This window comes from Homalodisca vitripennis, chromosome X (genome assembly GCF_021130785.1).
Source record: "Homalodisca vitripennis isolate AUS2020 chromosome X, UT_GWSS_2.1, whole genome shotgun sequence".
Lineage (NCBI taxonomy): Eukaryota > Metazoa > Arthropoda > Insecta > Hemiptera > Cicadellidae > Homalodisca > Homalodisca vitripennis.
In genome coordinates this window covers 143,472,475-143,499,029 of record NC_060215.1, presented here as the reverse complement: position 1 = coordinate 143,499,029, position 26,555 = coordinate 143,472,475, and the positions used below count along the sequence as shown (strand labels likewise).

The window sequence follows — 26,555 nt, the reverse complement described above, 5'->3', positions numbered from 1 at the left end:
ATATTTTGCAGCACAATCTACAAGTTCCTCACTTTTAAATAGGGATGCTGAAAAAGGTTATCTTGTGGATGGATAACTGTGCTGCACAAAATAAAAACTGGGGATTGTTTTTTCTTTTCATGGTCTACGTCATAAATAGTGGTGAAATCGCAGCTTCAGAGATAGTTTTCAATTACTTAGAATCCGGTCACACATTTATGTCTGACGACAGCTTTCATCACCAGGTTTCTAAGCAACTGCGGTTGAAAAGGTAAAGTCTATGACTTCAAAGACTTCCATGAAGCTGTCCAAAACAGCAACTCAAAAAGGTAACTGTTGTAGACATGAATTTTGATGATTTTTTTCTTGAGTTTGATTATTCATCCTCAAGTAAAATAAATAAAGCAAATCCGAGGCCATATTTAGCTAACATGGTTCAAGTTTCTTTTGAAAGAGGTGAAATGAATTTAAAATATAAAACTTCATTTTCCTCAGATAATATTTCTTTGAATTTTTTAAAACAGTCAATTCTTAAAAAAACAAAGATTCCTCAAACCTCTGAAAAGAAATGGCCCCAGGGGTATTCTTAAACTAAAAAAAGGCCGACATTTTAAAGAAGTTGGTCCCACTCATGCCTCACAATAGAAGGGAATTTTGGAATGAAATGCCAACAAGTGATTGCTCAGATCTTCATAACTGAACCTGATGAATAGTAATTTTGTAACATTGGTTTTAACATAGTTCATAAGTAATGTTCAATCTAATAATTATTACTTTTGTAATATTTTTAAAATAAAACTATAATATCATTTCATTTTTGTTTATTATTTTACCCCAGTTTTATAGAGAAACCCGATTGAATGATTAGATAGTGTATGTGTGTTTTTGAATTGCTAGTAAAATTATAATTTCTAAATAAAATTATAATTTACAGTTATTTGGTTATAAATAGTGGTACTGTAGTTAGAATTAATTGATAAAAATTTATTCTTTGTCAGACTGAAGTGATATAGCTTATGCTCCCAAGAAAAGATTAGGCAGCAGATACGGTTTTTAAATATTGCCATAAAGTGGAATACATAGCCAAAAGAAGGTTATGTGTATATACGGTCTTTTGGCTTTGTAAACAATCATGCACAAAAACAGTAACTGATTCAAAAAATAGGAACAAAATGATTTTTGTTGCATAAAAACCTAATTTTAATAAGATGTTCTTACTGTACATTAGTTTGAACATAACCGAAGATTCAGATGATCAATGTATTATGAGAAATTTACAATGGAAGTGTGCAAAAGTGAAACGGCCATTTTTCTCAGTTTGCCATATTTTGTAGATACGGCCTTTTGGTCTAGCGGGGCAGAATAGGTCGGTTTATTTCGGGACCACGCTGAACCGGTCGAGTGTTGTGTAGTCATGAACCTCTAGAATAAACTACAACTAGGCCTAGCTCAATTGTTTTAAACATTCGGCTCCTCTGATGTGACCGGGACAAGCAGGCAACCGGTCTGGACACCGGGACAAGCTTGCAAAATCGGGACTGTCCCGGCCAAACCGGGACGTATGGCAAGTCTAATTATATTGTATTATAGTTATTTAAAATATACAATAGTTCAACAATAAACACTTGTGAGTAACTTTTTTTATCTGTCAGTTTAAATAATTGTTTTAGTGTTAAATATGAATAACAAATAAAGCAAGCTTAACCTCAACCTTAATTTTGGAGGGAATTAGGGCAATGTGATTTGTAATGGTAAAGTTCATTTACTTATTATACATAAATATTCACTTTTTTCCTGAAGGAAAGAGACTATTTTCCCCACACTTACTCCTAAAAGGACCTTTGTGCCTCCCTAACTTATATTTGTGTTCTCAGAATCTGAGACTTACAGGAGCCAATCAGAGCTGAGGGCTCCTGTTCTTTGATGTCCTTGGGGCTGAGGAGATATGTCCGTAGGAATAAAAAAATGCACACTTAAAACATATACTTAAGTATGTAACATAGGTTTGTTTTAATTAAGATAAAATTGTTTGTTTATAATTTTCCCCAAATTCCTTGAAATAATCGAGAACTAGGGTATGCCAATAAATTAGCCTACCCTCATTTACCATCATAACCTTTTCAGCCATGGCACAGTTTGCATTTAGGCTATACAAAAAAGTCAAATACAAAAATAATCTTTGCTGTGATCTATTATTTATGTCCATTTCATTCAACATTACATTATAATAGGTAAAAAGATAAAGTGATAAAAAGTATAGAATATCACATTAAGGTCATTTCAATCCTCAAAGCACTTCATTTATACCAGTTTCAAAATTCATAGTGATTTATGATGTTATTCATATATCTAGGCCACTCTAAGGATTTTGTAATAATTACCTTTTCTTAAGTTACCTATAGTCTTTTTTTATATAGCCTATAACTACTAGAAAATGGTTTTTACGTTGTTCCTCTTCTATCCTTATAACAGAGCATGACTGGGTACCATTCTTTTTTATCAAGTTAAATTAATGATGTTCCAGAAAATGTTTTTAGTTATATTTTTTAAACTGTTACTTCGGTATTACTCAGAGGCTACTGTGTCCCTATCTACTACTTATTACACAATATAAGTGGGTCCAGATTAAATTATCATAAATATGTTACTGGTATTATCAACGTGATCTGACATCAGAAAAGATGGACAATAAAGGGCAGGAAGGTGCAAGTATTTGACCATCAGTGCGGGCTTCAATGGTTTCTCCGGCGGCGGCGTCCCGCACTTCTCGGAAAAAAAAAAAAGAAAACATCTATCAAGGTAGTACTTAAACTCAAGCTCACATCACGTGAACGCTTGTAAATGTTAACTTAAGAATTTTCTATTTATAATACATGTTTGTATTCACCTACTTATATAGCCTATAAAAATAGTAGATGGGGACATAGTGGCATCCTGATGATACCTGTTAATAAAATATTTGTCTGTGTTGTTTTTTCAGTAAAATTATGTAGGCTATAACGTGTTACATTTGGAGCGTTGGTTGCAGTTGGAATATATGGTTTATTAGAATCAAACTGTTGGCCAAGACACCACAAGGGTTGCATTCTCATATGTGTGTTGATAGTAAAGTTTTTTTTTTATTTTTAACTGAAAAATTCACAGGGACTCCTAAGGTTTATTCTATTACTACTTTAAGATTGTAGGTACTGATGCGAACCTAAAATGTAATATGTGTCCAACAGAGAACTGAAGGACCACTATGCGGGTGCAGAACCACCGGTGGAAGAACAAAATACTCCTGAACTATTAAAAGCCATTTTACACCGAAATCCTCAAGTGTTCAAAGGTCCTTTGGGTGAGTATCAGTTCACTTGTGTACATTTGAATTTGGCTATGCACATACGACAGTTCTTAACCCTAGAACTGATGCAATTAATTTCCCAGACTGAAACATTTATTTTTACAGTTTTGTTTGTATTAAATAAAAATACATAATCTTCAAACAAATTTGGATTCGAGATTCGACTGACAAGCTTTGACAATCTTCTCCGCATATTAATATTATTATTGTTTATCGGCTGATCACAAGTATACAAGCTGATTATTGTATACAAGTTACCGATCACTAAAATGTATTTTATCGTACTTTGTGTATAATCGTTTACAGCTTACCTAATCAAAAACTATTGTAATTTTGTAAATATTTTTTTCACAGTTCTATATTAATGTTGTTACATTGCGGAGTATATTCACAGATGATATATAGTAATAATAATGTAAAAACCTACATATATAACTAACTTAAACAATAATAGTATTTTTGTAAATAATATTGTTTTATGTACAATGCCATGTGTCTGATGCATCTGTGCTTGAACGTCGGTTGCTTGACAGAAAACAAACAGATGATTGCTAATTACTATTTACCTTACAATTTGTATAGTTGTATAAGTATTTTCTCTATTATGTGTATATTTGTATCTTAATATTTTTTAACATGTGTAATTTATCAAATTGGAGTAGAAGGTAGTGGATGTGGCATAGTTTTTTTAAAGTCAAAGTCAAAATATCTTTATTACATCATCGTCAAGATGAGAATGGTGTCACAGAGAATTTACAATACACAAGAACAATACAGGTCCAACCAGGTCAATACAATACAATAAGACAATACGGGTTAATGTTTGTAAAATTCATTTAAAAAGTAAAATGGGCGTTCTTGCAGCCACGTCTTGAGATATAGACCAAGCAGCTGCTTATTTGATTTCTTCAGGTTTTCAGGCAGAGCATTCCACATCTTGGCCCCGATGTAGCTGGTCTTCTTCTCAGTTGAGCTGAGCCTGTGTATTGGTAGACAGTAGTTGGAGGAGTGCCTGGTGTTATATTGGTGTTGTTGTGTTCCCTTGTTTGCCAGATCTGGCACCTTGATGTAAACATGAGTTGTTGCTTCTAAGATGCACAAGCCAATAACTGTGAGGGCTTTGGGTTCTTGAAAGGCTTCCCTGCAGGTGTCTCGATCGTAAGGATTACTTTACGGATTCTAATAGCTCACTTTTGGAGTACAAGGACACGTAGGTTTCCTGCGGTAGTACCACCCCATACAGCAATTCCGTATCCAAGATGTGACTCAAAGAGGGCACGGTAGGCTACTTTTGCTGTCGCCAAATCACATATGTTCTTAATTCACCTTAAGGCAAAAAGTCCTGTACTTAATTTACTGCAGAGGGAGTATACATGTGCTGTCCATGAGAGTCTATCGTCCAATGTGACACTCAGATATTTAGTGTTTGTGATAGTCCGGGCAGCCTTCCGGTGTGTTCTCTTTGTCCTCCCAGTATTTGCTGTTTTGTTTTATTTTTGTTTACAGCAAGGTTATTGCTCTGGTAGTACTGAACTGCTATATTCAGTGCAATGAAGCTGTCACAACATCTTCATTGAAATATAGATATTTCCGAACCTCTGCTATTTTCTTTAAAATAGAGTGGTATTCTTGGATTATTTTTTGTTACCGCGGTCTCAAAAGGTTTAAATAGTTGAGTATTTGGATTGTATCTGAATCATACTTAGGATATAATAAGGTATTAGGATTTGAAATGGTTGAACCAATTTTTAAGATTCAGAATATTGGATTTGAGATTAGAAAATTCTGAATTTAATATCACAAATCTGTATGAACAAGAAATATACTGTGACAAAAATGGTATATACCTGTATGTATATATACATTTTTTGTCCTGTTAAAAGATAAAAATTTTCCACATTCACAGCAGTGGCTCCAATACCATAAGAGTAAGACTAATTGTCAAATGCATGAAGTGTTGACCATCCAACTAAGAAAATAATGTTATGAATACACATATACAGTAAAAGTTCAAAAGTTACATAAAAAAACCTAAAACCATGTACCACCACTTTTTTGTAATGTGTTCGTAGTCACTTTGAGCAGCATTTCTCATCGTCTCAATCTTAGTAGGCCTATAAACGTGGTACAGTTTATGGTAGCAAGTTGTATATGAACCACAATCGCATTTTGAACACCAGCAGGAGAATTAGATATACTAAAGTCACTATCACTGAACTCACCAAGATGTTGACAGCCAGTATTTTGTTGCCTAGTATATTATCATGAGAACTATCATATTGCTCCTGTAAAATAACCCTTATTTCACTTAAACAACACGGAACAGCTGTATTAGGTTACAAGAACACAAAAAAAACCACAGCAGACGAACACTGCCAGTTCCTAACACCGAGAATCAGTAATGGCGTAACAGTCAGCTGGCTAAACAACGCTGCGGAGCACCTGGCACTTTTCTGCCATTGATGTAACAATAATAATACTCTATTTATTTGGTTAGTATTATCAATATAGAGAATGATTTACACTATCGATTCACGCATGTTTCATAGAAATATGTTGAGCAGTAGCTGAGCAACATGGCCTGAAAAAAAAAGTTGTAAATTACAACTCTATCAGCAGAGACAAGTAACAGTTGGAGGGTGAAGTGCTTCAATGATGCTTTACCCAGGAAGCGTATATCAGAAATTCGAAAGTGTGCACTGACTTTTGTGGGTGTTACAGGATCTCTTTGTAAATTTCATAAAAATTCTTACATTTAGTATATGTATATAATGTTATACATCATTTTTTTTGGATAAGAATCTGAGAATAAAGTTGGTAAACTAATATTATATATTGGTTCAAAAATCTGAAATAGTCAACTTTAGTTGTAATTTCAAGAATCTATAGTGTTATGAGGTTCAGAAATAAAAATGGAAATAATTTTTATGTTTACCGAGAAAAGAGCAGAGTGCAAAGTTTTGACCCATTTTCAGTTTGCTAAGCAACACAGTGAAATAACCGTAATAAATTTGACTCTCATACAAATTAATGTGTTTATTTCTACTTTTTTTATGAAGTTAGCTAATGTAGAACTAATATGTATCAGAATATTACTTCTAAATTAACAAACACATAAAAGAAAACAAGATACTTCGCATCACTTCTACTGTCAGACTCAACAAAGTCAGTTATGTCAGATTCCGTTAGAATGTAACGAATAAAGTATTATAATCAACAGTATATGATAAGGCATTGCTTAATAATAAAAAACTTCTGAACAAATAACAAAATAATTTCTTCAATCTCCGCAACTCTGAGGTTAACATCAAAATCACATATGGGAGAGCCATACAGATTGTTAACTAGAAATAGGATAAAAGAAAATCAAAGACCACTGAGCATTAAAAACAATTCATAGGCTTTTGTGATGTATAATTTAAAGGCTTTGATCAGTAATAATGCTCTTATCGGTAAAATACGAATTGACACTTTCGGTGTCACACTTTGGAAGTTATGCGATCGACACCAAATGGGATGGTCAAAGTTCCAGGGTTAAGCTAGCCTGATAAGGAGTGATGATTTTATGAAGACATGTGAACAAGTATTGTTATTTTGTTACAGTAAATTCGGCAAGAGGTCAGTTCCAGACGCAGGTGGATGTGAACCATACAGCTGTGACTGCAACGCCGCCGACCCCAGCCAACCCAGTGGTTTCATCGCCTGCACCGTCACCTGCTTCTAGGCAAACCTCCCATCCCTCCCCCACACCTAACTTCTGTGATAATTCTCGGAAACCCGTTACCCCTCTGTCGCCGCGCGTATCGAATAGTGTCAGTGCGAAACCTCCAGTGCAGGAGTTGAAGTCTGAACCTTCGACTCCGAGTGTACAAAAGACCGTAGTGGTGTCACCCAGTGGTGCGAACAGTGTAGATGTAGCTGGCTCTGTGACGGCGACACCGGCGGCGACCAATGGTATCGTCACCCCAGTCAGAGGCAACGACGTTTCACCTCCCCCTCCACCTTCAAGTGTACCTAGAACAAACTCTCCCAATTTGCCAGGTGATTCAGCCAGTTTTCTTAAATCTTATTACTGAAATCGTAAATTAGAAGTTAAAAGGACAACACTAGCATTACACTTTATTCTTTAGTTCTTTTTGCAAGCTTGCTTTCCTTAAATTTTAGTATAGAATTGTTGTGTATATCAAGTATTAGATTGGCTCGGAATTTAAAATTTCTTTATTGTACATAACACAAAATTGTACAATTGGCAAGGATAGGACTAGGTACTTGGTCCCCTCTTACACCTAACCGTAATTAACTAACCCTACATATTTATATACAACAATAATATTATAAATTGAGATACCTCAGAAAAGAATGATAGGAGAACATACAAAATATGACTTACTGAAATTTCATCAATACTGTGAGGTTTGAAGCATGTATTCCTTAACACCTGTCTAAAACCGAGTGGATACAGTGAAAGAGTTATTAAAAACCGACATTCTATGAATCGGGGACTATAGTGAAGAAGCACCATCCCATGCTTAATCAGTTTTTGAAGCAGATTAAAATCGTACAATAATAAATAGTTTGCAGTTAACGGTTTTATTGTTATTTGTTTCATTTTTATATTTTTTATGTTAATTTTATTGACCTTGTTTAGAGACAATAGACTATTTGCTCAATTCATAGAGAATAACATTAATGCCAAAGATGTACAATATTTATGACTATTCCTATATCGAATAGTTGTATCACAATGTTTCTTACTGACTTAGTTATTCTTTAATTCTTAGTAAGTTAAATGCATGAAAAATAAATCTGAAATCATTTTCCCCTTGTTAATTTTCATCCCATTTTAAGTACAGTGTTATTTTTTGTATTGGTAGTTTTAGTAATTAGTCCTCATTTGGTAGTAATTTGTAATCAAAATACTATTCTAGCTATTTCTTGAAAGAGAATCATATGACATTTATGATGTTAAAAACCTTATTTTTATACATGTTTAAATAGCATATTAGTATATCAAATTACAAGACCTATTTCGTTAATTAGTATGTCTCAATTTTACATCAATATACAACCTGTGTTTAAAACAGTGTAATTGATCAGCAGTACAGTAGAACCTCGGTTAACCGAGGTAATTGGGACCGAGGGTACCTCGGATACGGCGAACCTCGGATAACACGGAAACGTAACCTAAAAAATCGTTACCGGGGCTAAAAATAGCTCAAGATATACTAAAACATGAACAAAAGTTATTAACTGAACTGTTGTTTAGTTTATTAGTACAAGAAATGTTATTAGTACGCAATAAAACGTGAGAGGAAACGGTAACACTCACAATACTAAACACTGTTTTAATATAACACTCAATTTATTGCACAAACTGAATACGTATGATATAGGCTTAACACAATGTACAGAAGTTTAGTTACAGTACAGTATTCCTGTTTACAAAATTAAATCAAAGAAATGAAAATTAATTTACTGTACATTGTACAAAAATAAACAAAGTAAGCTAATCTTTTTTCCCAAAGAAATCAGTTATTGTTTTTTGACTTAGATTAGAGAGATCTTAGGCTAGCCGCCCTGTTGTTGCGCCAGCGTCGCAGCCAAACTAAATCGTTTGTTTGTTGCGGTTTCTTGTTGTTCAATGTATGCCAGTGCTCCCTCGATCGTTCTTAGACCTTCTGTATGTGATTATTTTCTCAGTCGCCCCATCAGGTTCATCGCTGTAAAAAAAACTTTTATTTTACGTAACCGTAACGCAATCAAAAGGCAGCAGTTGGAATTGGTATGAAAATTAGTTTTGGATTGATGAATGGGCAACATTTAACTAAAGTGTAACAAATATACTGTAGTTGTGTTAAAAAATTGATGTTGGATTATGTTTTTTATGTTTAAAATTTTGCATAAATAAAAAAAAATCAAAAACTTACTTGTCATCATCTTCTGGTTGGTTGAGCATCTGGATAATCACGTCATCAGTTAGGGCCTGATCCTCATCTCCATTGATCCATTCACTGATGTCCTCTGCACTGATGGGCTCAGCCACTGGAAGGTGGTTACAAAGATTCACAAGCTCTTCATTTTCAGGAGGACATGCTCTTGGCTGGTTTTCAGGAGCAGCTGTCTCTTGGCGGCTTGCCTTTTTCAATTCCGAAAAGTTTGCGCCATGACCTTCTTATAGTGTCCTCCCTAACGTTATCCCAAGCTTCTGACACCCAGTAGACAACATCTTTCATTGTGATTAACTTGAGAGCATCAGTGACACCCAGCCCGTCCTCTAGCTTCTCCAGTAGATTTCTAAGCAGCCTCTTTTTGTAGTTTCGCTTAAAAGTTTCTAGAACTCCCTGGTCTAGAGGCTGGATGAGGGCAGTAAGTAACGTTTGGAGGCAAAAATAAGGCTCTAATGCCATCGCTGACTAGCTCATCAGCATCTGGATGGGACGAAGCGTTGTCAAGAATAAGAAGGGCCTTGCGAGGGAGTTTTTTGTTCTCCAAGAAAGCTTCAACGACTGGAACGAATTCCTCAAAAAAACCATTGTTTGAAAAATCCGCGAGTCCATCCATGCGTTTTTCTGGTTTGTGTATGTGCTGGGAAATGTGTCCACATTAGTATTTTTAAAAGCACGTGGCTTTTATACTTGCCTATTACAACTGGTTTGAGTTTCAAACTTCCTGCAGCATTGGCACATCCTAAAACTGTAACTCGATCTTTAGATTTCTTATACCCAGGAGCTGATGTTTCCTGCTGACTGGCTAAAGTTTTTGAGGGCAACATTCTGAAGTTAAGGCCTGTCTCATCACAGTTGAATATTTGATCGGATGTAAGACCCTCACTCAAAATCAATTTTCTTATTTTTTCTTCAAAAAACTGTCACATCAGTTTCATTACCTGAAAGTTTTTCCCCAGATATATTAAGTTTGCCGCACTCCATAACGGTTCTTCCATCGCATTAACCACCCAGGAACTAGCGGTTAAAAGGTTCATCGCCATCGCCAAAAAGATTTATGGAAATCTAGCGCTTTTGCCTGCAAAATAGGCCCACTTATTGGACTTCCCTTGCTCTCATTTCCGAAAACCATAAGAATAAAGCCTCGGAAGTTTTTTCATACTCACACTTTTTAAACGTTTTTTCTCTCTGAATTGCAATTGGAATTTAAGCTCTGAGCACCCCATTTTTCTAACTCAGCCCTCTTCCTCCTCCAATCTCCGACGGTAACCTCACCAACACCCAAGTCTTTAGCGACTGTTCTTATTGACTCACCATTGTCCAGACGACGAATCGCATTTAGTTTAGTCTCTAAGGACACAACGACACGTTTGCGTTTAGCACTCATTTACACCTACTGTAACTGCACTTAAACACACAATAAAAAAACAGTGATAGACACTTGACTTGTAAAAGTAAAACAAAGGACTGCCACTGAGACGAAATGGCGTCTTCGGGCAGGACCGATGATGCACGAACACATCCGAGCTGAAGCTGTACACCAGGACAGCCCACTAGATGCGCAATAAGCTACGGAGTCGAATCGGGGTGGTGGGGGAGAGCGAGTGGCTCAGTCGCGTCTCGGCATTGAAACAGTTCGCATTGGTCCGGCGGCGAGCGGTGTCGGGTTACAAACACCTGCAGCTGCTCTGGCGAGCGGTGTCGGGTGACAGTGCCGTATGCATTCGGCAAAGATAAGCGCTAAGCTACGCAAATATTTGGCCGAGGGAAACACAACAGTTGCCAACAATTTACTGTACAGTAGTTTTAACGCATTGCAGGCTAGCGTGCGTATTGCGATAAAAGGAGCACCCAAACGCTCATTACTGTACGTAGTTTGTGCGTGTTTCTTTTGCTTTTTAAATAAAAAAAATCGTCCGAGGACGGCCTCGGTTAACCCGGAGTCTCGGTTAAGCGAGGCTCGGTTAACCGAGGTTCTACTGTAATAATCTAATGTATACGTTTATCAAATATTTATAGTTACTTGAGGTGACAAAAATATTTGTCACTGGATAAAACAAACTATTTCAAAATAATCATGAAAACAATCTGTGGTCTGTACAAATCAAGTTTGGTCAGTCTGGCTATTGGGTATTGTGTCTTTCTAGAATGGTAGGACATGCCCAAGAACCCTACTGTGGCACAAACTCTATAGGCTGCCTCACATTGAACGTCCATCCACCTACTGGACGGATTTTATGTCTTGGATATCCACAGGGTACCTCACACCCAAACACGTCCATTCAGTGGATGGACGGACAAATTTGTTTGAGTCTCGTCTGTCAGTTGCGTTGCAATGTCCGTCAGGGGAACATTAAAATAATAGCATTTAGTGGACCTTGGTGTAACAGTCGGGTTTACCAGTTAAGACACGATGTGGTTAGAGACTAGCAGGGTGGTGTCTGTTGAAGTGATGCAGTGGTTCATATGAACGCCTGTAGAAATCGCTTAATGGGCGATTCAAAAACATTCATCCGTTGGGCGTTAGTTATTTTCTTCCTGTGGTTGGACGGACACCGGTGTGCAGTGTTCGTTGAGTTCCATCTCTCAACTGATTATATCAACATGGAGATTAGCAATGTGTTGATGTTACAGACGCGTCTCCAGTGCAAGCTAGCATGGCGCCAATCTCTGAGACCAAGGACCATAGCATGTTAGCAGAGCCCAGGGTCATGCTCAACAGGATAAGGCCTGAGGTAAATACAAATTTAATTAAAAATTCTTTATTTGACCAGACAAAGTTAGGACTCTGAGGTAAATGCAGGCTTTTATTTCTTTACTGTCCCATGAAATGGCAGGCATATTGTCACAGTAGGCCTACTCAGAATCGTTACTCAAACAGGTACACAGCAGTAGTCATGGCGTCTCTGAAGGAAGATTAGACCTCATTTCTGTTATTCTTAAAGTTTTCAAGTCAGCTTAATTGTCATCGCCTGTTTCAATGTATTTTTGTTTTGCTGGAAAAAAGTAGTAAATTTAACGATCCAGTTATGAATTTGTCAGTATTTAAATTATATACAATTGAATGGCCACTAAACTTTTTTCTTCTTTACTTTTGTAAAAAAGGAGAGACAGATTTTCTTTACAATACCACTCCTCTCCCTAAATTACTCTTTACAGCTATTACAATGGGTTCTTTGTTACCCAGTTTAATTCGATTAACTAGTCATGGTCTGTACCATCAAAGAATCATGATTCTTAAAGTCAGATTTGTAATTTTTAAAGTGCAACTTACTAAAGTGATCAAATGCAATATTATTGAATATGAGTAAATTTGGAACTTAACGTGACAGAAGGTAATGTCACATGAAACACAAAATTCCCGTCACAATATCTGAATGACAATTTATCGTAATTTTAAGTATTTTGCAGCAACAATTAACTTGCTATCAGCTATGATGAAACAATGTTTGGGAAACAGAAGTGAAATTATGACTGTAGCAGCAGCATTGCCAGTAACTGGCAAGGCAAGCCATAATCTTAAACATTCTTACTTTCTTATACTGTAAGAATTACTGATTATTTAATTACAGTTCTGTAAAGTCATCTTACACAATCATGTATTCTATTATTAAAAACATTTGGTTTTGGTCTCTTTTCAAAGGATCAAGCATTGTTGCAAAGGAGCCTAAAGGAGTTTACGGAGAAGTCCCCGAGCTTAGCGAAAGAAATGGGCTTGACGCGCAATCATAAAAGGCCTCGGATTGAATCTGAATCTGAAAGCGAAGACGAACCACGCAAAACTAAATATTTCAAAGCAAGAGACAAGGAAAGAGAAATTCAGAGGCGAAAAGGTAATTAAATTTATTTAGTGTTATATTCATTGAATATAGATTTTCTGTGAACTATCGATTGAATGTATTAAGTATTAATGCATGTTAAAATATCCTGTAAGAAACATAGTAGCATTTCAGACGAGTAAAAAAGCTGAAATTGATTCTCATTAATTCAAATTTCAAGCGATGCCACAGTTTTTGAGCTATTTATAATTAGACTTACTGCATTTGACATTAATAAAGGGTACATAGATAAAATAAAGTCCCATTGATAGGAACTCGTTTAGATGGCTATGTATTGGTTGTATTGTGCTACTTTATACCTAAAATGTCTCGTTTCAATTAGATTTGAATTTCAGTAACTTTTATAAAACCATCGACTAATAGAGAAATACTATTTCAAACATTTCGACTTAGCTGTTTATTGTTCTATTAGAAATAGAGTATATGTTTTGTCTAAGGTATAGAATTAACAGTTCTGTAAATAAAGAAATGGAAATGAAACTCTTAGCTAGAGCTGTTAATGATGACAAACAAAAACTAATATGTGTTTTACTTATTGAGTACAAAACTGCTGTACTCATTTGGAAAGTGGCTCTAGGCTTTTGACTGGTCATGAGTTTTATAGCTTTCCTCAAGATGTCAAGTCTAGCTCTTTACTCTCACATCTCATTAATGACGATAAACCTCATTGAGGCAAAATGCTTAGGTGATGAAGCAAAGCCATAACACAGAAGTAATCATTTAATTGGTACGCCCTATGGATTTAACGTTTTGCTCTGAAAGTACTTCCAATGACAGTCCTATTTCTTGTAACATCAAAGTTTAATTAATAACCTTTGAGATAAAACTTAGTTTCAAAAATTGAAGTGTTCGAATTCTGATAGGTTCTGTGTTGTTAATTATGTCACAGATTGTAATTATTTACATAATTTTCTATTTCAGAAAAAGACCAACGTAAGAAAACAGACAATGACGAGGATTATGTGGATGGTGCAAAGCATTGGTCTGCTAATGCCAAGAGAAGAAGAACATTGAGGTATACAGAACCTGAGCCTGTAGAAGATGAGAACTCTGATGGTAAGTTTGTCAGTGATGGATGGTAAACAGAATTATTACCTTCTTGTGAACAAATTCTGAAAACTGAAATCTCTTTTCTTCTGTTATATAACTTAATACAAGGATTGATTCTCCATTGAGTGTACAGTGAGCCACAGTTTGTTGAGCTGATTGGTAAATTTGTATTAATTAGTAGTCCAGTAAGTCTCAAATTGCAGTGAAGGAACAATTGTATTAGAATTATTTCTTTAGAATATTCTGTTAAAATGAACGATACCTTGGAACTTCTACTAGATTTGTAGTTTTCAGTAATGGGGATTTTACTGAGAAAACCCTTAAAACTAATGAGATCCATCCGAAAATTTGTGCTCAGTGCGGACCAAATGCACCCTTATATCCCATAGAGGATACATGAAACGTACTTATGGCAGTCTGTGTTGAATGGCTCATCATTTTAGAGCTTACTTTTGTGAGTAGGGAGCTGCAAAACTCCCTACACCTTACTTTTACTTCGTTTGTTAATGTTTATGAAAAAAATGACACAACTGCGGTCTCAGATGGTAACATTGCTAAGGGGCTGTGATTTTGACTTGGTCGATAATACTTGTATTCTGTTGGCAATAATTATATTTCTATTTCTATTAATATAATACAAAAATGTTCTGCATTCAGATTCCTCACATGTGCCAAAGACTAAACTGCGCAAAGTTGAGCGCAAACTGGTTCCTGTGTTAGAAAAGCTAAGTGTAGAAGAGCTTATGGAGACGAATACATATCAGAAGTTCAATCGCTCCATCGAGAAGATATTCAACAACACCGATGACGTAGATCTCACTATGGATCCAGGTAAGCTACGATGTAACTGGAACATTAATCGATACTTCTTGTTAAAATGTGAAACCAATTCTTGCTATTTGACTTCTTTTACACTTCTTAATTATACAGTATTGAAATAGATATGTTGTATTTACGTACATAATATAGTATTTTCCATTCTTTTTTGCATTTTTCCGTTATTTGTTTTCATTTTTAGAAGGTGTTACAACTCAAAGAGTTTTAATAACTGTGCATTTGTAGTTACAATCACTTGATGTAAAATGTGAATTCTGTAGAAAATGTATGAATCCTCACCCTTCTATATTGCAATCCATGTTTTATTTAATGATACTTTTTACAGTTTTCAGGGTGTTTACGATTTAAATTTTTTACTTCTATGACATGCCAGAGAAATTCCAATATTTGGAAAGTGGTTTTGTTTGAAGCTGAATGTATGTTCAAAGATGTTTTAGCACACTTTTTGCTGATGTAAAATGTATACTGAGCTAAACCCTGCCACTAGCTGATTTAAGTAAATAATTTTCTTCTGTATTTTTATGTGCCAAAATATACAATCAACTAAAAGTAAATAATTAGTTGGTAAATTTTCAGTCAGCATCCAGTATACAACTAATGTTTCGTTTGCAGGTGATGAAGACGTTGTGCCAGCCGAAGCCATGATACCCAAATACCAACTACAAGATCTGTGTGGCGAAGCTGCCAAACTGAAGACCCTAGGAGCCATGGAATCCATCCCTTCCGAGCGCATCACCAGGCTCCTCAGTATTTTAGAGAAGAACATCCGAGATGGCACAAAGGTTTCCCCCATAGCTGATCCGGTACGTAAGGGCTTCAATAATAAGTCATGATTATTTGAGTAAAGTAACGCAAATTCTGATTTAATGTTGAGTAATAGATAAAGAGGCAATGCAATATGTATAGTAGTATTGGCCCACTAATGATTAGGAAAAAATTTAAATCTTACAATAGAAAACTGAAATCTGCAAGTAGATCTTTAAGTCAAATCAGAGTTTCCCCAAAAGTTTTGAGTGAGAGATTTATACACAAGTCGTGTATTAGTTAAATTTGCATTGATATATATATATATATTTACTTTCAGATCAAATATTTGGCTTTGTAAATTGGCTCATAATTTACCTTAAAGTGAGTAGATTGTTTATTTACATATTAATAATATTTATAAAGGATATTTTTAAAGGCATAATTAATGCTTATTTGTTGATATAACGTTGGCACACATATGCCACTGATATATGCCAAATGCTGCTGCAAAGTTTCAATGGTAGTTGAATTATTACAGAATGATGATGAAGACGAGCGGAAGCTGTGGATGGAGTTGGCCATGGAGAGAGTCATGAGGGCAGTGGATGCCTCACTCACCACTCTGTATATCCTCACCTCACCCAACATGCACAAGAGGGTTTACCTGGAGGACGTCATCGACAGGGTTGTCATATTCACGAAATACCAACTTCTCAACACCATATTCCCTTCGTTTGACCCAGTTTATAGGGATATTAAAGACAAAGGTAAAAATGAAAAGTGCCATTGTTTGCTATTCACATTTTGTTGAGCCCCTTACTATTACATTCTTGTTATTTTTAACAGTTAAGTTCAGCTGATCCTGCTAAAATAAAATATGAGGGCTGATGAAAAAAATAACCTTTATTTTAATAATATAAATTGTTATAAACCTTTTAATGTAATCCTAATGTACCTACTGGTCATCAAGTTCAATTTGAACATACGCAGAAAATCTAATAGTTTTTAAAATAATTTTGCAGTAATTTGAAAAATGCCATAAATTCTATTACTCTTGGGACAATTTAATGAAACTACAAATAAATGTTTAGTAAGTTAGATCATTATTTAACAATCGAATATTAAGTAGACTAACTATTAAATGTTTACTGATTTTTTTATTATTATTCTGAGTTAGCTTGTATGCTTGGTGATCGTTTTACTGTTTGTATAGAAAGTACATTTATTTAATGAGTTCTGAATATAAAATCACATATCAAAGTTGATTCCGCAGTTCATGTCATTAGGCTATAAATTACCAGCTGTTTTGTTATTTTATTTATAAATAGTCAGAATAGCCAATTGTTGCACGGAAATGTAGCTCACAGAGCGAGTCACTGAGAAAACCAATATCTTTAAACACTATAGAGAGATAAAGAGAATAACTTAGTTCAAAGTCATTAAATTTTTAAAGGCGTAAAACCAGTTATATTATATTACATTTTTACTAGAACAAAGTTACATTAAATATATCTCTCAAAGTTTCTCCAGGACAGGAACTCATCCACTGTGTAGAATGGTCTTTGAGTAAGCCATTTTTTCAAATAAAGTCGAAGATCGTAGTTGTTTCAACTCTTCAACTCATCTGGGAGAAGGTTGTAAAACATGGCACCTGCGTATGCTGGCTAGTGTCTTAGCATACAATGCTATGCAGTAAAATCGAAGATTGCAGTTATTTGCAAATCTGGTATTGTGTTGGTGAACGGGAGCGTCTGTGAAGTCCATTTGTACAAGCAGAGGAAATTAATGCCAGGAACTGCTGAGTTTTACAGCAAATTAAAGCTTTGGACAATCATCTTGACAATATCAACACAAGCATTTGCGGAACTGAGCCATACCTATGCAAAGATAATGCCACTACTTCTTGCATTACACGAAAGTGGATATTTTTTCTGGGCATCCCGGACATGACCATTGTTTCGCTTTTGTTCAATCAGTATTGTTTCTTCAGACACTATAGCCGTTACGTAATAGTGATGGTTTTGTATTAGATGGATTCGTAGCCAACGTGCGCAAGAAGAGGGCCCACACCAAGGAAGTCCGAGAGAAGAGCGTTTTGTCGCTATACAACAAGTTGGCCGAGGTGGTAGCCCTGCTAGCCGAACTGCTCAGCATACAGACCCTCACTGACACTGCAGTGCTTCACATCTCTTCCATGGGCATCTCTCCCTTCTTCGTAGAAGGTGTCAGTGAACTCCAGCTCTCTGCCCTGAAACTTGTTACTAATGTAAGAGTGCATAATATTATCAAGTTGTAGGTCTTGAACATCGATTTGATCATTTTAAATAAATGCTCCATAGTGATTAAGTTTAAATGTATTAGATGAAAAATTACAATCTGAATTATTTGGAGCAATAGGTGAAAGTGAAAATGAACCAATGTTTAAATTATTTCAAAGTTTAGCAAGTTCTGAGTAATAAGAAAGATTGTGTTACAATAGATCATGGTAGTTTGAACAATGAATATTTCACAAGTTGAGTTAGTAAGTTCCTTTTTTAGCAGCACAAGTTACTGTCACTACATTGGATAACCGCTCAAATTTCATACAGTTTAGGTTTCTGATCACATAGATAAACAAATTGTGATATTGAAAGTGACAGAAATTCGGTAACAAGTGGTAAAGTACAATATTGTATTGAAATTCATCTCTTCAACATTGTACTATATATTTCCACTGATTTAATGTTACTATTAAAAGTAGTTTAAAAAAGTACTAGCTAAATACAACACAGAATTATTTTTGTTCTTTTGTTGAATATATCTAAATATATACAAAGTGTTATGATTTGTGATTTAAACAAAAAATGTTACTTACATTTTGGGGGAATTTCCTTATCAATTAACATTTATGTACTTATCTATTTAGTACTTACCAATGGATCCTAACATCAGTGTAAAAGAAACTGCTATTGGAAAGTAATCTAAATAATGTTTGTATTTTAAGAGCTATTTGTGGATAATATAGACCTACATCACAAACAACATCATTGCTTAATTATACTTTCAATGTTAGATGGACTAAATGTATCAGTCTTTATATTTTAAATAATTGCTTTGCTATTCCTATGGAGCTAGACTACAACAACTGTGTTTTATCAGATATTCACGAAGTATGAGAAACACCGCAAGCTGCTGTTGGACGACATCCTGGCATCAATGGCACGGTTACCCAGCTCCAAGCGCAGTCTACGCTCCTACCGCCTGAACTCAGAGGAGCAGATCCAGATGTTGACAGCTCTGGTCCTGCAGCTGATCCAGTGCATGGTGGTCCTCCCACTCAACCTGGGCACTGACAAACAGGTAAAGGCTTTCTCAACAGGTTGTCTCAGAGGAGAAGATCCAAATGTTGACAGCTCTGGTCCTGCAGCTGATCCAGTGCATGGTGGTCCTCCCACTCAACCTGGGCACTGACAAACAGGTAAAGGCTTTCTCAACAGGTTGTCTCAGAGGAGAAGATCCAAATGTTGACAGCTCTGGTGCTGCAGCTGATCCAGTGCATGGTGGTCCTCCCACTCAACCTGGGCACTGACAAACAGGTAAAGGCTCTCTCAACAGGTTGTCTCAGAGGAGAAGATCCAAATGTTGACAGCTCTGGTGCTGCAGCTGATCCAGTGCATGGTGGTCCTCCCACTCAACCTGGGCACTGACAAACAGGTAAAGGCTTTCTCAACAGGTTGTCTCAGAGGAGAAGATCCAAATGTTGACAGCTCTGGTGCTGCAGCTGCTCCAGTGCATGGTGGTCCTCCCACTCAACCTGGGCACTGACAAACAGGTAAAGGCTCTCTCAACAGGTTGTCTTAGAGGAGCAGATCCAAATGTTGACAGCTCTGGTGCTGCAGCTGATCCAGTGCATGGTGGTCTTGTTGCTACATAAATCTGAAATCTTCATTAAGACATGAGGTCTTTGGTGGTCTAGGGATCACCTGACAGATGTTCATTTTTCGATGCTAATAGTACCAAGAAACAAAAAGAATCACAACTTAGTTTTTATATAATGATAATAATTTAATACTTTGTGGAACAATTCAGTGTTATATATAAGTTACACTCAGAAAACACACTTTTAATAATAGTCTGTGTATACATTATATTAAATACGCAGTAACAACTGCAGTGAGAATCAATAACACATCAAGTTCTCTTTCTCTGATAATGGTGGTCAGAGTTTTACACTTAATAACTATATCAGCAAATGCATCATAGTTTACCCAGTTACAACTAGAAATGAGGATATTTCAAATAATAAGGTATCATCAATTATTTTTGAAAAATTGGCAAAAGAAAAATGGAGGAATTCATACTGAATCACACCGATTTAAGTTTTTTCTCCACATTATTGTTCTAAGTATTTAGAAATCACATTTCAAAGGTAACTTCTTGTATCCGTTTCCCAAAAACATGATTGACCGATGTGTCCTTTACATTACCACTTAGTTTTCTCTCATACTTATATCTACAATTTTGCCATTATCCACAGATACAATCTTATTCCTTTTGCATCTACAAACCATTTCATCCTAAGCCATTCCAATGTTATCTTAAAGCAGTTATGTTTTTATTTAAGTAATATTGTACACAAGTAATAAAAGAGATTGACTGAACAATGTCTGTTTATCAGCTGGATCCTGACTCGGTGATCTCCAACAAGTTCACGATGGCCCGTACGACAGCTTCCAACTTCCTGTACGTGTTTCTGGCCAAGTGCAGTAGCAAGAATGAGGAGATCGACTACCGGCCACTGTTCGAGAACTTCGTACAGGACTTGCTCACCACGGTGAACAAGCCAGAGTGGCCTGCAGCCGAGCTGATGCTCAGTGTCCTCGGAAACCTTTTGGTAATATTCACCTTCTTCAGAAACCATTTCTTTTGCTTCAGAAAAGAAAAGAACTATCTCCTTTTTATGCTTTTCTTCCTTGTGTGTCACAGGCCTGTTTGAGGAAGTTATCTAACAAAATAAAGGGGAGAGTCAGTACAGTATTAGGTGAACAGTACGGAGAGAAATTACTTATTCTGTAGATATGGAGGATCTGTGCTGTCTCTAACTCTGACGTCTCATTCCTGAGACCGTAAAACAATTCAATCTCTAAATTTGCATCAAATAACAAGGCATTCAATATCTATGATAAGAAAGCTTTAATTGTTCCACAGAGATTTCATTAAAAGTTTCGTTAGTGATAAAGTGATTTTCTTAACCCCTTGAATTCAATTAATTACAATAAATGCAAGTATTGTGTAAGGTAGTGTGAGTACTTGTTGTCTTGCCACATAAGGATCGTATATGTTCATATAACAATTTTTAAATTAATTGAATCTTTCATTTTGCAATGTATGGTTACTTAGATTAATTATTAGTTAGGTAATTTTATAAAAACATTTAGTTTTTACACGTTTTTCATATTACAATGGGCATATCACACAACAAGTTACATGTGTGAATTAAAAACACAAGGTCATGTTGAGTGCTATAAACTTCAACAGGGACATTATGATAGCACAAAGTTTAATTACCGTAAAACAAGTTCGTAATCTTTGTCGTCCATTGTGGCATGTGGTTGGGGTCTTGCCCAAGAAGGGTGGGTCGGACACGATTCAGAAGGCCTCCGAGCTCGAGTTTTACGATCGTATAACAATTTTCATGACAACCACTTTCTCATTGTGTTCTAAATCCATCCGTGTCTTAACCTTCCAAACAGTGTCTACAACGTATCAACGCTAGGTTGGTGTCTGACCAGAACTGTTGTCTCCAGGTGGCTAGTTTTGTCAACAAGAGTCTGGAGATGTCTCTGAGGGTCGTGTCACTGGATTATCTGGGAGTTGTGGCGGCCAGGCTACGTAAGGATGCCGTTCAATCCAACCTGAAGTTGAGCACTATCGACCAGATCATACACGAGATCAAGTCTGAGGAGCTTAAAGACGACGACGGAAACTTGAAGGTAATTTGAAGATGTTACTTTTAGAACATCATAGTACCTCTCTACTATTGGTTATAAGATTGTGAGTTGTTATCGGATCTAACAGAAAATAATAAACAATCTTAAAAGAAAATTTGATCAAACCGTAATATTTTGGGTTTTATTATATATTGATTACACCAGCTCCGGCAACTAAAATTTGTGGATTGTTTTAACACTTGTATTTTAAAATCTTTCATTGCTACAGAATTGTTATACATTTCAACTATTTATTGTTTTTTTTTTTTTTTTTTTTTTTTAATTATGTTGTTAGTTATTTTTTGACAGTTTACTGAAACAATTTAAAGACTTGCAGTAATCGGTTTGGAGGTGAATTTTGTATCCATTCTTCACTATATAAATGCGAAATCTTTGTACATACAAATCATTTATTAGATATTGATCTGATCTGAATGCAGGAATGTCTACCCGGTTTTGTTAGAAATTAGATTTATAGATTGTCAGTGTTCACAGGGTGAAGTGCAACCTGTAACGGACGACGAAGAAAGGACGCAGTTCTTGCAGAAGGTCCTGCTGGACTATCTGGCCATGAGAGGACAAGTGGACCCAGCTCTGACGTATGCGAGACATTTCTACTTGGCACAATGGTACCAAGACAACATCAAGAATGTCACAAGCCCCAAAATGAAATCGTCCAAAACGGAAGATTCCAAGCGAGGTCACTCACGAAACAGGAAACAACCTGGTAAGTATCCGGCAACAGAGTACTATTGTTTGTGTGTTACCTTAAGTAAGGTTATTTGGGGAATTTCCCAACAATACTCTCCCAATGAAAACATCTTATTCCTCTCATGATCTGCAAGAATTTACAGCGATGTGGTTCATAACTAAAAATTTCTGTTATTTACCAAACCATCTGTAGAACAGAATTTTTCGATTTTAAGAAGCAGTGTCTGGATATTGTATAACACCCAATTCCTCTTATTGAAATCAAAACATAATTTCGAGCTGTGAATATTATACATAGATTCAAACCATTTCTCATGAAATCATCACTAGTTATGTATTCAGATAAATCTATTTTATCTGAAGTTCATAAGTGGGTTGTTGGCTTGCATTCTTGTGACAAGTCACACTTCTTAACATTTGCCGTCCCTTCTTCTACCCCTCAAATTTTTTTTACAACATAAACAATGAAAAGAAATGCATATTTTCCAGAGTGTCTTATCTCAATAGTAGTGGAATGTGTCGCGTTTCTTTCCTCACCTGTTTTCAGTTTGTGCCATAAATGAGTTTTGTTCAGTCTTGAGCTGATCCGATTATTTTCATAATAGTTCTGTTGCCCTTGTCTATTATTTTCTCTATCAAACGGAACTAACAAATTTTTATCTATACAAATGTTGACGTGTACTATGTTGGGTGTTCTAGAAACGTATGAAGAGGAGTCAAGTGAACACGAAGACGAAGATGAGGAGAAAAAGAAAACCAATGGGGAAACTATGGATCCTCTTGAAGCCTATAGGTTAACAGAGGCTAGGAAGAAATTTCTTCTGAGTAAAATTCGACCATTTGAGGATTCAGTTAGTAAAGAAGGTATCAAAGACCAAATATTACAGACATATATTGACTACGACAGTGCTGAGCTTGTATCTCGGTATCTTGCATCCAAGAGACCATTTTCTCAGAGTTTCTCCACCTATCTGAAACATGTAAGTAGTCTAATGTCAGAGTAGTTTACGTAACTGTCAAGAAAATCAAGGCATGATGTTTAAGTTTAAATGAATTAGTCTGTGGCACAAGCTTTGTTGAGTACCATAAACTTAAAACTTGTTCTGTTTTTACATGGGGGAGTATAAACAAGGGCTAGTACTTTTATATACAATTATACAGTATATTTAAATATGCATTTTATTATTACTTTAGTATTATATCTGACAAATTATAATAATAATAAGTGTATAAATACAATTGGAACTGTAACTGTAAATTAAATTCATGGCATTGAATCAGTTTTAGTTTTATATTTAGGAATATAAAGGAATTGAATTTGAATTGACACTCATTTGTCTATTTATAAATTTTGTCGATTTATAATTGTAGGTAATGATGTCAAAATCAGTATTCTGCGTGTTTTTAAATTAAATAATTTGAGCTTTTTAAAGACTTCTAATTATGGAATGTATCTGTGCCGTAGATACTAACGGTGCTGACGGAGTCGTCTGTGCTAATCCGCACCAAGGCAATGAAGTGCCTCACCATGATCGTGGAAGTTGACCCCGCAGTTCTGGGACTCAAGGCGATGAGGAACGGTGTCAACTACTCGTTCTTGGACCACTCAACATCGGTGCGAGAGGCAGCTGTGGACCTTGTGGGGAAGTTTGTGCTCAGTAGACCCGAGCTCATCGACAAGTATTATGACATGCTCTCTGCTAGAATACTGGTACGTCATTTGTTGAGTTTAGCTTTTAATAGTTCCATAGTTGCAACTTGTACTTCATTTAACACTAGTTGTAACAACTCAAGTGAATTCTTGGAACTACAAGAACTACTAAATGTTTTAACACTTAACCCTTATAACGTCACAGACGGCGTATGGCGCATAGACAAACTATCTCCAAACGGCAAAGACGCGGTACGGCGCATCGACACAAAACTGCGTCTATAGCAAATTTAAGTTCCTTTTAAATCCGATCAATGTCACTAACGGTATGCGTCAACCATGTGTGTGGGTTATTGACCTATGTCAAGCATCAAAATATAGCTGTCGCGTTACATTGTTTGAAACAATAGACGCGGTGTCTAGACACTCTCCCCGCCACACGGCACACAGACGCCGTACAGCGCGCGCGCTTTTGTTTGCAGTTTGGCTTCAGGTAGTGCGTGTCTAACCATCGCTGAGTCGGTTTCCTTCGTCGTGTTTTTCTGTTTATATAAAAGAACACTATTAGGTTAGTTGTATATTTACAATCATGCATTTCTTTTTTATATTTATCACAAGTGTAATTTATATAATTGTCTGGTAATGTTTATAGTTTAGCTAATAAAATTTTGTGTGCCTTTTATTTTGACTTTATTTATATCTACAATTTAATGTCCCATAAATATATGTACGTACAAGATAATTTTAAAATTTTTACTTTTTTATACTTACCATAATTATAGAAAGTAAAAATAAAAATGAACTTTACACATTTAAATTTTTTTTTTTAATATTGTGCCGTTTGCTGGAAGTCGTGAAAAGATATACTGACGTTATAAGGGTTAATTTTCAAACTTAAATCAGGTTGTGTAAAGTTTATTTTATAAAAACATTTACAAGCAGATTATGATGTTACGATTTATGTTGCACATCAGATAAATTGTTAGTTTTTTTTTTGTTTCGGGAACAGTAGTGAGGAGGGACTAATCTATATTGTATTAATTAGATTAGTTTAATTTAAATATTTTGTCACATACAACACTTTATTTATTATAAGTTTTATGGAATTAAGAAATCTTTAATGTTTAAAATCAATATGAAATTCATAATGTTTTATTAAAATGTAAAACATGTCATTGATTTACATTGTTGTGTTGTGTACCAGGATACGGGTGTCAGTGTGAGGAAGAGGGTGATCAAAATATTGAAGGACATCTGCATAGAGTACCCCGAATTCCCCAAGATTCCTGAAATCTGTGTGAAAATGATTAGAAGAGTCAATGACGAAGATGGTAAAATGCTTTTCCACAACACATAATGAATAATACTTACAGTTTCCAGTAATATATTTAGAGGTTTGAAGTTGAGAACATATACAGTTATTATTGTATTTTTGTTTTTAATTGTTTAGTTAGATTATAATTATTGAAATTGTAAACTTAATTTAATGTAAGGGCGATTTTTAAAATACAATTAGCATTTTATTATCTCATCTTAGGGTCTTTTTATGGGCAAATGTTGGTAGAGCAAGACTTGCAAAGTATTAATTGAATTCACTATTTCAATCCAATTAAATTTATTATCCAATTGGCGAACAAAACAAATCAAACATGTTGGGAGTATGTATCTTAAGTTCTTTGTTTAAAGGTTATTTAAAGGGCCCATTCCTGTTCCCCTTCCCTTGTATTTCCGCCATCTTGTTTTAGCCAGCCGTCACGATTGCCATTGGCTAGTCCCTCTGGTCAGTCGTAGGTGGTCAGTAGACGAGTGAAGACGCATTGTGACCTGTATTCCGTAGTTTACTTTTAATGATTAGTGTTTTGTATAGTTTTGTATTAAGTGCATGTCTTTAGTGTTAGTGAAGTTGACAACAACATCTAGGTTGTGATTCCTGACTTAGGCGTGCCACAACGCTTTAGTAAGATTTGTTTATTTTAACCTAGTTTGTAATTATGTATTAGGTTAGTTCTTTACCTGAAGAAGAGATCAGATTGCAGATCTCGAAACGTAGTGTTACTGTTTTCTTGTTTCACTGAACGATGGCAAATGTCCGAAAAAATCCTGTTTCCTTCACATATCTTAAGATATCTCAACTTTAACTTTTTTTAATAAATATAGGGTTGAAAACATTGTATGTCTAGAGGGTTAACTCTAAAAACCTTTTCAGAGTATGAAAGCCAGTAAAATTTTGTTTTCTGTGTATAAATCATTACTGAAAGAAAGAATTGTGTATCATCGTCGTAAAGAAAGCCTCCTCTAAAATAGTATTGAATGTAAGCAAGCTGAATTAAGAAACCTGATCAGTAGAAAACTCAATATCATTCTTAAAAACAATTCAAAATCGACAAAACAATGTTTCTGAAAGGCAAGAAAAATAAAATATCTAAATGAAAATATTAGGCCTAAAGATGGGAATGTGAATACGGATGCAAATAATAGAAATGT

At 35.5% G+C, this 26,555-nt stretch overlaps 1 protein-coding gene across 1 annotated transcript in view; it reads left to right on the top strand.

Annotated features, from left to right (window-relative positions):
- The window catches only part of LOC124369963 (nipped-B-like protein), a 93,819-nt gene that overhangs the window by 48,546 nt on the left and 18,718 nt on the right, over positions 1-26,555 (top strand). Inside the window, 16 exon segments of the mRNA XM_046828192.1 lie at positions 3,204-3,316; positions 6,926-7,363; positions 11,902-12,002; positions 12,911-13,100; positions 14,028-14,162; positions 14,814-14,987; positions 15,606-15,796; positions 16,279-16,507; positions 17,771-18,006; positions 18,879-19,079; positions 20,398-20,613; positions 21,527-21,712; positions 22,205-22,436; positions 23,120-23,400; positions 23,886-24,131; positions 25,276-25,402. Coding sequence (XP_046684148.1) covers positions 3,204-3,316; positions 6,926-7,363; positions 11,902-12,002; positions 12,911-13,100; positions 14,028-14,162; positions 14,814-14,987; positions 15,606-15,796; positions 16,279-16,507; positions 17,771-18,006; positions 18,879-19,079; positions 20,398-20,613; positions 21,527-21,712; positions 22,205-22,436; positions 23,120-23,400; positions 23,886-24,131; positions 25,276-25,402 — 3,296 coding nt within the window.